This window comes from Tachyglossus aculeatus, chromosome 3 (assembly GCF_015852505.1).
Source record: "Tachyglossus aculeatus isolate mTacAcu1 chromosome 3, mTacAcu1.pri, whole genome shotgun sequence".
NCBI lineage: Eukaryota > Metazoa > Chordata > Mammalia > Monotremata > Tachyglossidae > Tachyglossus > Tachyglossus aculeatus.
This window is the reverse complement of record NC_052068.1, coordinates 36,937,494-36,951,901: the sequence shown is the minus strand read 5'-3', so window position 1 is coordinate 36,951,901 and position 14,408 is coordinate 36,937,494. Positions and strand designations below refer to the sequence as shown.

Here is a 14,408-nt window from a genome sequence, read left to right as displayed (position 1 = left end):
ACAAAATGCTAATCACGCTTTCAATAGTCTGAATTATTTCTGTGCAATATCAGAAGCGTTCCTAATCATGACTCATCAGTGTGTAAAATTACCGAACCGTAAATGTGATTAAATTGCACATTGCGTAATCATGCTCTAGAGATTTGTCAAGAGTATTAAGAGGCTTACACTGTTTTGAAATACAAATATTGCATATGTTCTGTATGGAAAACCAATTTTCGTAATGGTGGTCACTTCTGATGTTTTGAAGGTTGGAGGAGGAACTCTCTGCTAGCTGCGCTGTTGCCCAGAATTTGAAAGCGGATCTTCAGAGGAAAGAAGACGAATATGAAGATCTGAAAGAGAAACTGGCTGATGCCAAAAAGCAGATTCAACAGGTACAGAATGGGGCAATAGCTTCCCCTCTACCTTTTGCCACACTAGCCTTCCTATTGTAAATCACTCTGTAGCAACCAGTGTGTGAAAACAATATGGTCTTTGTCCTTAATTAATCAATGGTATATATTGAGTGCTTACTATGTGTGTAGCACTGTACTTGGGAGAGTATGATACAACAGAATTAGCAGACCCCCTGCCCGTGATGGGTTTAAATGGCTTATATTCTAAAGTTTTATTAGGGAAAGAAGGGTAGTCCTCACAATAATGTTTTTATTGATTCTGACTCAAAAATGTAGTAGTCGGATTTATTGAGTGCTCAACAAAGTTACAGCTAGACTGTGAGCCCGTTGTTGGGTAGGGACCATCTCTATATGTTGCCAACCTGTACTTCCCAAGTGCTTAGTACAGTGCTCTGCAAACAGTAAGCGCTCAATAAATACGATTGAATGAATGAATCTCCCCTGGCCATATAGAATTTGCATGTCATGGGCACCAAATGGAAAAATTAGTTCTGTCATTGCTTCAGCCGGTGAAATGTTCCGAAGGAGAGGCCTCAGGTTAGAAATTGTATATGCCTCAAAATGATTTAAGAAGGGGAAATGGAATCATTTTTATCCACGTGAACAGAAAAGCCTATAGAAACCGTCAGCAGCTTGCTTGAGGAATTGGTTTAAACCCATGTCTTGAGTTCTTTAGCTGCATTTTGAGAATAAGACTAAATGGTACCTTACATTTGCAGTTTCACTAAATTTGGGAGTTGCCTAAATTTGATCCAGACAAATGAACTTAATTTGGAACTTTCACCCATGCTGATGAGAATTTTCCCCGATTTTTTTCCTTGATTTTTGTCTTCATTTTCTAATTACTCAAACTTCACTGCATATAGTAGTATAGTGTTGAAATTCCTGAGCACAAAAGTGTCTCCGATTATTCCTCTGATATTCCTTGTCATTCTGGAATGTACTATTATTATTGTTGCTAATAGTAATAGTAACGATCATATTTATTGAGCACTTACTGGGTGCAAACACTTTCCTTGCCCACATTGAGCTCACAAGCTAGAGGAGGGCAACTACTTGACAGTCTTTTGTTTATCCACCATGGACCATCTCTACAGGGAGAAGAAACTTCTTAAAATCGTGTAAGATTAAAGTATAGTTGGCTTCAACTGATCATTTAGAGTAAAGGAAAATGACCTGATAATTTGAAACCCCAGCAAATAATTTTGCAGTCTGTGCTTTTCTTTTAATGGCTTTGAAAGAAATGCTCAAATCTCCTAAAACAGCCAAAATCTCTAGGAAGATTTGTTTTTAATGTTTCTCCGCAGGTATCTGCAGTATGTGAAGAGGAGAAATTATTGAGGAGCAAAGTTAATGATCTAGAGAAAATTAAAAAACAATTTGCTCAGGAACTTATTGTCAAACAACAAGTCATTCAACAACTTAAGGTAATTAAAAAAAATTCTTTTTAAGATCTCCTTGGGGATACGTGGGCAGGTTCTTTGGCCCTTTGTATCTCTCACCCACTTGGTCATGCTGTTTTTCTGAAGGGGGAAGAAAAAGAGGATTTTTATCCCTCAGCACTTTTGAGAGTGTTTTCTATTGTCAGTCAGTCGGTGTTACCTTAAACAGAGCTCAAAACTAAATGACTGGAAAAATACAATAAAGTAGATATAATAATAATGATGGTATTTGTTAAGTGCTTACTATATCAATCAATCAATCAATTGTATTTGTTGAGCGCTTACTGTGTGCAGAACACTGTACTAAGCGCTTGGGAAGTACAAGTTGGCAACATATAGAGACAGTCCCTACCCAACAGTGGGCTCACAGTCTAAAAGCGGGAGACAGAGAACAAAACCAAACATACTAACAAAATAAAATAAATAGAATAGATATGCACAAATAAAGTAAATAAATAAATAGAGTAATATGTACAAACATATATACATATATACAGGTACCGTGGGGAAGGGAAGGAGGTAAGATGGGGGGGGATGGAGAGGGGACGAGGGGGAGAGGAAGGAAGGGGCTCAGTCTGGGAAGGCCTCCTGGAGGAGGTGAGCTCTCAGTAGGGCCTTGAAGGGAGGAAGAGAGCTAGCTTGGCGGATGGGCAGAGGGAGGGCATTCCAGGCCCGGGGGATGACTTCTAAGCGCTGGTGGGGGGTGGGGGGTGGTACAAAGTGATCAGGTTGTCCCACGTGGGGCTCACAGTCTTCATCCCCATTTGACAGATGAGGTAACTGAGGCCCAGAGAAGTGAAGTGACTTGCCCAAAGTCAGACAGCAGACAAGTGGCGGAGCCAGGATTAGAACCCACGACCTCTGACCCCCAAGCCCAGGCTCTTTCCACTCAGCCACGCTGCTTCCCTAGCCACGCTGCTTCACTAATCTCCTAGTCCAGCCAAGCCCGCACACTCCGCTCCGCTCTAGCGCTGCCTCAGTGTGCCCCCATCTCATCTATCTATCCAGCGCTTAGAACAGTGCTTTGCACATAGTAAGCGCTTAATAAATGCTATCCTTATTATTACCTATCTCACCGCGGACCCCTTTCTCACGTCCTCCCCCCAGCCTGAAATTCCCTCTCCCTCCATATACGCCAGACCCCAACTCTCTCCACCTTCAAAGCATTACTGAGGTCACATCTCCTCCAAGAGGCCTTCCCCGATTAAACCCTCTGTTCCCCCGCTCGCTCCTCCCATCTGTGTCATCTATGCACCTCAACCTGTGACCTTTAGATACTTGCCATTTGCCCCACCTCCAACCCCACAGCACTTATGTACATGGCTTTAAATTATATATTTAAAATTATTGATTCATATTAATTGAGAAGCTGCGTGGCTCATTGGAAAGAGCCCGGGCTTGGGAGTCAGAGGTCATGGGTTCTAATCCCGGCTCCGCCACTTGTCAGCTGCGGGACCTTGGGCAAGCCACTTAAACGTCTCTGTGCCTCAGTTCCCTCATCTGTAAAATGGGGATTAAGACTGTGAGCCCCACGTGGGACAATCTTGATTACCTTGTATTCCCCCAGCACTTAGAACAGTGCTTGGCACATAGCGCTTAACAAATACCAACATTATTATCATGATTATTAATGTCTGTCTCCCTCTCTAGACCATACGCTTGTTTAATGGGCAGGGAGTGTACCTGCTAATGCTTTCGTACTCTCCCGAGCGCTTAGTACAGTGCTCTGCACATAGTGACCACTCAATAAATACCATTGATTGATTGACAGTGTTGAATGACTCAAGCTAATGAATTACTTTTAGCTCTGTGGTAATTGGTCTCTCCCCCATCCAAACCCTCCATGCTTAAGTCAACCTTAAGCTTGTTGTGAGCAGGGAATGCATGTTGTTTGTTGTATTGTACTCTCCTAAGCACTTAGTAGAGTGCTCTGCACACCGTAAGTGCTCAATAAATATGATTGAGTGAATGAATGATTCCCTTTTGGCACCAGGGTTGCGTCAGCCATAGAGGTAACACATCCCGCAGTCCCAGATCTTATTCCTAGTATTATTCCTATGTGATTGGCATAGGATTATAACAAATACCGCAATTATTATTATTATTGTTATTATTAACCACCATCCAACCCAGTTTTCCAGCTTTAGGCTCAAATGATGCCGCCCATGTTTCTGAGGAGGTTATGGAATATATTTAATCTGTTTTTGTGGATCTTTGTAGGATCAGCTGAAGAACGAGAAGGCGGAAGAGACCGTCGAGCAGTACCGCAGCGCATGCAAAGGTTAGGAGCATCCCTTTCTCCCCGTTTAGGAGAATGCAGTGAAATGGGGGCCACAGATGAGCTTCGGTTAGACATTGCTAGGGTAAAAGAGGGAAACCCAGAGTAGCTGCTTTTAAAAGTGGGGGGAAATTCTTGAAAGGATTGACTTGGGCACCCAAATCGAGGGACTAAATTGAGAACCAATCATGGAAATATTGAGAAGGGCTTCAACATAGGTCAGTGAAAAACTAAGCCCTGTCACACTGATCTGGGAAGAGTGAAGGGACCAATAGATCAAGAGGAAACAGAAAATAAGATTTCTTGGAACTGTTAGCAGCCTTAAAAGATAATAATAATGTTGGTATTTGTTAAGCGCTTACTACGTGCCGAGCACTTTTCTAAGCGCTGGGGTACGTACAAGATCATCAGGTTGTCCCCCATGGGGCTCACGGTCTTCATCCCCATTTTACAGATGAGGGAACCGAGGCACAGAGAAGTGAAGTGACTTGCCCAAGGTCACCCAGCAGACAGGTGGCGGAGCCGGGATTGGACCCCGCGACCTCTGCCTCCCAAGCCCAGGCTCTTTCCATATCTGAGTCTGAGCCCAGCTTTCCCACCCTCTTCCTTTTCTTCTTATGGTATTTATTATTCATTCATTCATTCAGTGGTATCAATCAATCAATCAATAAATTGTATTTGTTGAGCGCTTACTGTGTGCAGAGCACTGTATGTATTTATTGAGCGCTTCTAGACTGTAAGCCCAGTGGGGGCAAGGATTGAATTGAACTTTCCAAGCGCTTAGTGCAGTGCTCTGCACACAGTAAGCGCTCAGTAAATGCCATTGAATGAATTCATTCATTCACTCGTATTTATTGAGCGCTTGCTGTGTGCAGAGCACTGTACTAAGCGTTTGGGAAGTATAAGTTGGCAACATAATGAATCCTACACACACATGTGCGTGCGCACGCGCGCGCACGCACACACACACACACACACACACACACGACCACCCCCTGCCACTGTCTGCAGGATCCCTCTGGATCCCTCTTAGAGAAGCAGCGTGGCTCAGTGGAAAGAGCGCGGGCTTTGGAGTCAGGGGTCATGGGTTCGAATCCCGGCTCTGCCATATGTCTGTTGTGTGACCTTGGGCAAGTCACTTAACTTCTCTGAGCCTCAGTTACCTCATCTGTAAAATGGGGATTAAGACTGTGAGCCCCACGTGGGACAACTTAATCACCTTGTATCCCCCCCAGCGCTTAGAACAGTGCTTTGCACAGAGTAAGCACTTAACAAATGTCATCATCATCACCTCTAAAGCGTGGTCTGCTACCTGGTCTAGTGGATGGAGCGCGAATCTGGGATTAAGAAGGACCCTGGTTCTAATGCGGGCTCTGCCACTTGTCTGCTGTGTGACCTTGGGCAAGTCACTTCACCTCTCCGTGCCTCAGTTACCTCATCTATAAAATAGGTTTAAGACTGAGCCATATTTGGGACAGGGACTGTTGAATCTGATTATCTTGTATCTACCCCAGCGCTTAGAACAGTGCCTGGCACATAGTAAGTACTTATCAATACCACAAGTATTATTATGATTATTCCTCCTTGAGCTGCTGTCCTCAGCAGCTTAGTTTTAAGTTTTAAAACCCAATCTGCAGCCATCTGAGCAACATATTTGTTCCTCTCTGACTTAGCCCAAGTTAAAGTGTCATTTTGTAGGCCGGCCCTTCTTCACTTCTATTGCCGATTTGTACTTCCCAAGTGCTTAGTACAGTGATCTGCACACAGTAAGCGCTCAATAAAGACGATTGAATGAATGAATGAACTTCCTTTGGTACAACTTGCAAATGTGTTTTAGAAGCCAAGTTTTCGATCTCTACAGAATGCAATGCATGTGCCCTTTCTTCTTTTAGAACAGCAGCCAGGAAGTCATCAGCCAGTGATATTTATTGGGCAAGCTTTAGGTGACGAGCACTGTACTAAGCAACCGGAAGAGTAAAATAGAGGTAATGAACATGATCCCTGCCTTAAGGAGTCTGGAGTCTAGTGAGGGTGACCAACGCTAAAATAATTACCAGGTAGGAGGATAAAGGAAAAGTAGTTTTTCGGTCAGGGACTGTGCTCAACCCAATTTGCTTGTATCTGTCCCAGCGCTTAGTACAGTGCCTGGCACATAGTAAACACGTAACAAATACTATGAAAAACCCTCACTACAATCGGCTTAACGAGATTCTACTTTGGCAGTCTCCTGCCAAGAGTCATAAGCACATTACAACTCCTCATTTACTTAATATGATTACGTTCTGTAATTTACTTTAATAAAGGTTAACCAATTGTTTAGTACTGTCTATCATTGCAGTATTCATTCATTCAGTCGTATTTATTGAGCACGTACTGTCTGCAGAGCACTGTACTAAGCGCTTGGGAAGTATAAGTTGTATAGAGACGGCCCCTACCCAACAACGGGCTCACAGTCTAGGAGGGGGAGACAGACAACAAAACAAAACATGTAGACAGGTGTCAAGTCGTCAGAACAAATAGAATTAAAGCTAAATGCATATCATTAACAGTATATAGTTGTAATGGAGTTTCATAATGCTTTTCTAGAGTTTCTGGTACTGATTTAGTATAGTGGTGAGTCTCCCCACCTGTCACGCGGGAGACCGGGGTTCGATTCCCCGACGGGGAGGCTTCATATATTTTCTTTTAGACTGTGAGCCCAATGTTGGGTAGGGACTGTCTCTATATGTTGCCAATTTGTACTTCCCAAGCGCTTAGTACAGTGCTGTGCACATAGTAAGCGCTCAATAAATACGATTGATGATGATGATTTAATAAAATGGAAATCCACTGGAAAAGGTAGTTCAGGGTACAATCACATTTTCAAAGAGCATAACCCAGGTGTATCAACTGGTATGCTTTCATTCATCTATACATCTGTATCTATCCTTGAGGTTTTTGACGGAAAGTTGCAGTTCAGCTCTTAATATGGGTGCGTGGTTCTTTTTAAAAAGCATCCATGAATATTGAATTTTCAGCTTAGCACAGTGCATCTCTTCCCTAATCTTGAAGGGAGAAAAAAGCTTATCAAACACCAACTTTCCTGGGTGTGTTGCAAATTTGAAAATGCCATTTTCCAGAGAACCATACCTTCGTATTTGCACTGGATCGTTAGCTCCTATAGGACAGGGAGCCCGCCTATTAACCAGACCTGTATTGTGTTCAGCAACAGTGTGAGAGCAGAAGAAATGGTAGTTGGAGGGGAGAGAGAGAGAGTGCCTAAACCCGTTTTCTATGGAGAATTGTACTAATGGAATAAGCATTACCATCGTTTTTAAGTTCAAGCTCTCCCCCTGGAATTCCAAGCCGAAGTCTGGAATGACTTCTGCCGTTGCCTGTAGGTTGAGCGGGGGACTCAGTCTGGGGCAATGCAGACTCTGGAAATGTTGGCGTCTACACTGAAGTGCAGCCAAAAGGGCAGAGGACGCAGGGCTGGTCGCAGCAAACCGGGGCTAGAGAGTCGGACGTGTCAGCCCCGAGATTGTGGCACTCCAGTCTGACATGTATGTTCTGATTCAGCATTGTTTCATTGTCCTCAGGGCTTCTACTCAAAATAAATGCTGTGTGTTATTGTTAAGTGTCTTATAAAGAGGAACCCTTCCTAGCCAGGAAGGAACACTCCATAGGTTTGCTTGGGTTAGAGTAGACTTGCCGCCTAGTGTGTTCAGGCTAGACTGTAAACTCATCCTCCAGACGGTAAGCTCGCTGTGGGCAGGGAATGTCTGTTATAGTCTTATTTTGTACTCTCCCTCGCGCTTTAGTACAGTGCTCTGCACTCAGTAAGCGCTTAATAAATACCATTGCTTGATAGAAGAGTTGAATTAAGAATAGAAGATAGTCTTATTCTGTATTCAGATTTTTCTCTTCAATGGGTTGAACAGACCAGTTGAGAAGAGATAACCATGGAGTAGCAATTTTTTTTTTTAGCTTCATCTCGGGCCCAAGTTGAAGTATTGTATCAACATTGCACCTAAGATTGTTTTTAGAAATGAGCAGTAAGATACTGAAGACAGAATTTTGTTGTGTTAAATATGGGTGTTTTAAGGAGTTTCGGTAATAGCTTTTGAATAGATACATTGATGTCGGCAAGGGCCTACATTATTCATCTCAAAATTTTAGAATTTTGATGAGTCAAAATGTTTAAAATATAGATTTCATTTGAAATTTACAAGGCGTTGCCGCAGTTAAAACTCTTTTCTGGGGTATTTGGTGTTTGATTGTTGGACCAAATGTATTCATTCATTCAATTGTATTTATTGAGCTCTTCCTGTGTGCAGAGCACTGTACTAAGCGCATGGGAAATACAAGTTGGCAACATATAGAGACAGTCCCTACACAACAACGGGTATTCGAAGGTGTTCATTTTCCTAAGAACGCTTATTTCCCAGAGCATTTAGGTCTGCAGGACTAGAGGAAAAAGAAACAATGCTAATGGCATAGAGAATGTCTGCCTGCGTTTTCAGATTTGAAAATTAAGGAGAAGATTATCGAAGACATGCGAATGACGTTGGAAGAACAGGAGCAGACCCAGCTGGAACAGGATCGAGTGCTGGAGGCTAGAATGGAAGAAGCCGAAAGGCTGGCGGCAGGTAACGGATGTGAAAGTCGCTCAGCATCTCAACCACACTGCTTAGTTTTCTTTTGTTTCCCATTTCTTTTGTATATTCATTGATACTGTAGTTTTAAAAATATTGGACACTCTTGCTTCCTATCTGGAGAACTTTGGAATAGGGACAAATTAGGGAAATGGAGTACTTATGGTTGCAATTAGAAAATGAAAAAAATATTATTTATAGCCCCCTTATTTTTATGAACAGAACTGGAAAAGTGGCAGCAAAAATATAAGGAGTTGGAGACCAAGAGCAGAGATGAACAGCGAAAGACATATCAAAACTGCGAGGAGACGAACACCGCGACACTCAGTGAAGAGCTTATCAAGTTAAAAGAGCAGTTGGAGGTAAGACCGCTTTAAAATTTGTTTATTTTAAATTTTATAACCACCGTCTTTACCGCTGAGATTTTGAGGCCTGTGTGGTCCAGGGACTGGGTTCGATCTGATGATGAGGTATGTATCGCAGTGCTTGACACATATTAAGTGCTTTACAAGTACCACACTTTTTAAGCTCCTCAAGCAATCGTATTTGTTGAGCGCTTATTGGTACAAAATACTGTGGTAAGCTTTTGAGAGAGTAATAATAGTATGTATCGCAGTGCTTGACACATATTAAGTGCTTTACAAATACCACACTTTTTAAGCTCCTCAATCAATCGTATTTATTGAGCGCATATTGGTACAGAATACTGTGGTAAGCTTTTGAGAGAGTAATAATAATAATAATGATGGTATTTAAGTGCTTACTATGTGCCAAGCACTGTTCTAAGTGCTGAAGAAGATACAAGATAATCAGGTTGTCCCACGTGGGGAGCTCAGTCTTAATCCCCATTTTTCAGATGAGGGAACCGAGGCACAGAGAAGTTTAAGTGACTTGCCCAAAGTCACACTGCTGACAAGTGGCAGAGCCGGGATTAGAACCCACGTCCTCTGGCAACCAAGCCCATGCTCTTTCCACTAAGCCATGCTGAGCCCCTTCCTTCCTGTCCCCCTCATCCCCCTCTCCATCCCCCCATCCTACCTCCTTCCCTTCCCCACAGCACCTGTATATATGTATATATGTTTGTACATATTTATTACTCTATTTATTTATTTATTTATTTATTTATTTTACTTGTACATATCTATTCTATTTATTTTATTTTGTTAGTATGTTTGTTTTGTTCTCTGTCTTCCCCTTTTAGATTGTGAGCCCACTGTTGGGTAGGGACTGTCTCTATATGTTGCCAATTTGTACTTCCCAAGCGCTTAGTACAGTGCTCTGCACATAGTAAGCGCTCAATAAATACAATTGATGATGATGATGATGAGTACAATACAGCAGAGCTGGTAGACACATTCCCTGGCCACAACGAGCTTACAGTCTAGCGGGGATTCCTCAAAGGCAGCAATCTTGTCTACCAACCCATTGTATTGTATTGTCCCAAGGCCTTAGTACCCTGCTCTGCCCAGAGAGAGGGCTCAGTTCCTCGGATAGATTCATCCAAGTGACATAGAATTTAATAAAATGCAAGCAAATTAAGGATGGATGGATTTACAAACGGCCTATTTACTAAGGGAGAACTCGGAAAAAAAGGTTCCTATCATTACATCGTGTAAAAATGATCAGGGAAATGTGAGTGTAGTTATAAAACTACAGAGAAGCAGCGTGGCTCAGTGGAAAGAGCACGGGCTTGGGAGTCGGAGGTCATGGGTTCAAATTCCGGCTCAGCCGCTTGTCAGCTGTGTGATTTTGGGCGAGTCACTTCACTTCTCAGTGCCTCAGTTCCCTCATCTGTAAAATGGGGATTAAGACTGTGAGCACCACGTGGGACAACTTAATCACCTTGTATCCTCCCCAGCTCTTAGAACAGTGCTTTGCATGTAGTAAGTGCTTAACAAATGCCATAATTATTATAAAATGATGAAAAGAAATCTCAAAGTGGAATATAAAAGTAGGCTGCAGCTACCAAAACCTGGAAATTGAGATTCTTGTTGGCTCCACGAATGATGCAAATGGTTTTGTCCAGGCAGCTACTACCCTCCCCTTCCTTTGTTTCTACACTCCTGTGGTACTCTTTTTAAACAATTTTTCTCCAAGAACTTCTATGGAAGGTGCCACCTGTGGAATTGAATGTGTGTTTATTTTCACATTCATTTTAGAGGGAATTTTGAGAAAAATAAAATTGCAGCAATTTCCATGTAATCTGAACCCTGGAGTCTAAATGTGGTTTTCCTGTTCAATGTGCTATTTTGGGCAATTCTATTAAATGATAAACATAACTCTAAATTGGTGTAGCTGAAGATTGCTTAGCTACAGAAGCTTTGGAAACATTTTGCTTCCCGAATTCTGACTGCCATCTGTCAGAAAAAATGGGAAATCACTTATTCTGTAAAGGAGAATTATTTTATATAAAACTACTTTTCACTGTCCTGTGTCTGTTTCCACATTATATTGTAGTAATTAGATAAATCAAGTGTAAGAATCAAGTGTTTTGGAATTACGCTGAGATAATACTCCAGTGTTTTGATTAGCCAAATAAAATATTTTCAAAGTGCTTATTTCTAAGTAAAGTACTATTTTAAACACTTTCTATTGCAGTACTATTCATAGTTGTAAATCAGATACCTTGGTTAGAATAATAGTAGTGACAGCATTTACTGAGTGTCATGCACTTAGCCGTTGCAAAGTATAAAACAAATGACCTCTAATAATTATAATAATTGTGGTATTGTTCAAGCACTTACTATGTGTTATGTACTAAGCACTGGGGTAGACATGAGCAAATCGGGTCGGAAACAATTCCTGTCCCGCATGGGGCTCACAGTCTCAATCCCCATTTTACAGATGAAGTGACTGAGGCACAGAGAAGTTATGTAACTTGCCCAAGGCCACACAGCAGACAGGTGGTGGCTCTGAGATTAGAGCCCATGTCCTTCTGACTCTCACGCCTGTGCTCTATCCATTAGGCTACACTGCTTCTCTCATTCTCTGCCCACAAGGAGCTTATACTTTCTAATTAGACCCACTTCCAATTCCACTTACCTAAAGTCATCTAATATAGCACTTTTTCTTATCCTAAGTAGGGCTATACCAAGCTAACTGCAACAGTTAAAAATATTTACAGCTCTCCAGTATTTAATGTCCCTTCTAATCAGGAACTTTTTGTAACCAACGGTCTGGAAAGAACCTCAAGAAGCCAGTTATTCATGTTTCAGGAGACTTCAGTGAAAGGAGAGGGAAGCTCAGATTTGCCGGTGGACTGAATTTTTTTTTCTTTGAAGAGCTGGAGGTCAGACTGATTTGTGCTGAACTTAGGGGAGGACTAGGGAAAGGATGGCAGAGCTAACTCTTGGATGCTATGTTTTGGTCTTATTTATTCATTCAATTGTATATATTGAGCACTTACTGTGTACTGAGCACTTGGGAGAGTGCAATACAACAGCAGACACATTCCCTGCCTACAACGAGCTCGCGGTCTAGAGGGGCCGCACAGTCTCCAGAGCATCCAACCACTATTTGTCCCCTGTGCTTCTGCTTTTCTTAGAATGGGTTCAGAGCTATTGGAATAATTCGGAAGGGGAGAATACCTGGGTCCAAGTGTTGCACACACTTGATAGACCGAACCACGGAGTGAACATTGTCCAAAATACTAGGGAAGCAGCATTTCCTAGTGGAAGGAACACAGGCTTGGAAGTCAGAGGACCTGGGTTCTGATCCCAGTTTCGCCTCTTACCTGCTGTGTGACCTTGGTCAAGTCACTTAGCTTCTCTTTGCCTCAGTTCCCTCATGGTGTGTGGTGTATCTGCCCCGGTGCTTAGTAATAATAATAATAATGATAATGGCATTTATTAAGCGCTTACTATGTGCAAAGCACTGTTCTAAGCGCTGGGGAGGCTACAAGATTATCAGGTTGTCCCTCATGGGGCTCACAGTCTCAATCCCCATTTTACAGATGAGGTAACTGAGGCACAGAGAAGTTAAGTTACTTGTCCAAAGTCACAAAGCTGACAATTGGCGGAGCCGGGATTTGAACCCATGACCTCTGACCCCAAAGCCCGGACTCTTTCCTACTGAGCCACGAGTACAGTGCTTGGCTTATAGTAAATGCTTAACACATACCACAAATTATTATTTGGTTTACCTGCTTTGCTGTCTCGTGTCTCCCACGCTGAGAAGCAGCATGGCTTAGTGGAAAGAGCATGGGTTTGGGAGTCAGAGGACGTGGGTTCTAATTCTGGCTTCGCCACCTGTCTGCTGTGTGACCTTGGACAAGCCACTTAACTGCTCTGTGCCTCAGTTACTTCATCTGGAAAATGGGGATTAAGATTGTGAGCCCCACGTGGGACAACCTGATTACCTTGTATATACCCCAGCGCTTAGAACAGTCCTTGGCACATATTAAGTGTTTAAATACCATACAGACCAAATGCCATAATTGTTATTATTGCTCTGATCTCCCTCAGCTTGCTCCTTTACCCTGGACAGACTGTAACCCAACCGCCTTCACCCCACTCATGTCATGGTTCCTTTCTCCCTGCGCTGTGGGGAGGCAGCTTGGCCTAGTGGATTGGGAGCCAATAATAATAATAATAATGATGAAGATAGTGTTTAAGTGCTTACTGTGCCAAGCACTGTAAGACCTGGGTTCTAGATCTAGCTCCGTTGCTTACCTGCCCTGTGACCTTAACCTCTCTGTGCCTCCATTTCATCATCTGTAAAATGAGGATTACATACTTTTTTCCCCCCCATACATTTTCAAAGGAAGGGCGAACTCTTAGACTGTAAGCCTCATGTTGAACAGGTTCTGTATCTGATTTGATTACCTTGTGTGTACCCCAGTGCTTAACACTGTCTTGGCACACTGTACGCACTTAGTAAATAATAATAATAATAATAATTATGGTATGCACTGTAATGAGCGCTGGGGTTGATACAAGTGAATCGGGTTGGACACAGTCCCTGTCCCACATGGGCTCGCAGTCTCAATCCCCATTTTACAGATGAGGGAACTGAGGCCCAGGGAAGTGAAGTGACTCACCCAAGATCACACAGCAGGCAAGTGATGCTTGCACATAGTAAGCGCTCAATAAATACGATTGATGATGAAGTGGTGGAGCTGAGATTAGAACCCATGACCTTCTGACTCCCGGGCCTGAGCTCTATCCACTATGCCATGCTGCTTCTCCGATACCATCTGTAGTGGGAGGCAAGGGTGAAGGTTCAGTCTCAACTCCTCTATGGAATCCAGAAGCTCTGCCAGTGTCCAGTTACTTCTTTGGGATAGGTTAAGCCCATTTCCACAATTCCACACCCCGAGAAGGAGAAAAGGAAGGAGGTTGGAGGAGGGGGATTTTACCATTTTCCTTTCTCGTCAATCCTTCCGTCTCGCTTTTCTTAAAGGTAACAGTGCCCTTTCTCCATGTGCTTATTAGCCACCTTTCCGTCCATCAGAGTCACTGTGGCCACTCTCACTCTTAGTCCCGATTTACCAGGGAGGGCAAGATCTAGCTCGAGTCAGCTGGGGTGAGCAGTGACACAGAGTGTGGGACAGCTGGGCATGGAGCCACGATGGGGAGAGGTCCCTCAGGATGGAAGGACCTAGGCCGTCAGCTCCTCGTGGGCAGGCAATGTGACTATTTATTTTATTTTGTTAATA

The 14,408-nt window shown here is 43.0% G+C and overlaps 1 protein-coding gene across 4 annotated transcripts in view; it reads left to right on the top strand.

Annotated features, from left to right (window-relative positions):
• KIF20B (kinesin family member 20B) overlaps positions 1-14,408 on the top strand; it is an 85,576-nt gene that overhangs the window by 44,615 nt on the left and 26,553 nt on the right. For all 4 annotated transcript variants that reach the window (XM_038744108.1, XM_038744107.1, XM_038744106.1 and 1 more), the window contains 5 exons: positions 251-377; positions 1,706-1,825; positions 4,061-4,121; positions 8,621-8,746; positions 8,975-9,114. In XM_038744108.1, coding sequence (XP_038600036.1) covers positions 251-377; positions 1,706-1,825; positions 4,061-4,121; positions 8,621-8,746; positions 8,975-9,114 — 574 coding nt within the window. The remainder of the gene's footprint in view (positions 1-250; positions 378-1,705; positions 1,826-4,060; positions 4,122-8,620; positions 8,747-8,974; positions 9,115-14,408) is intronic.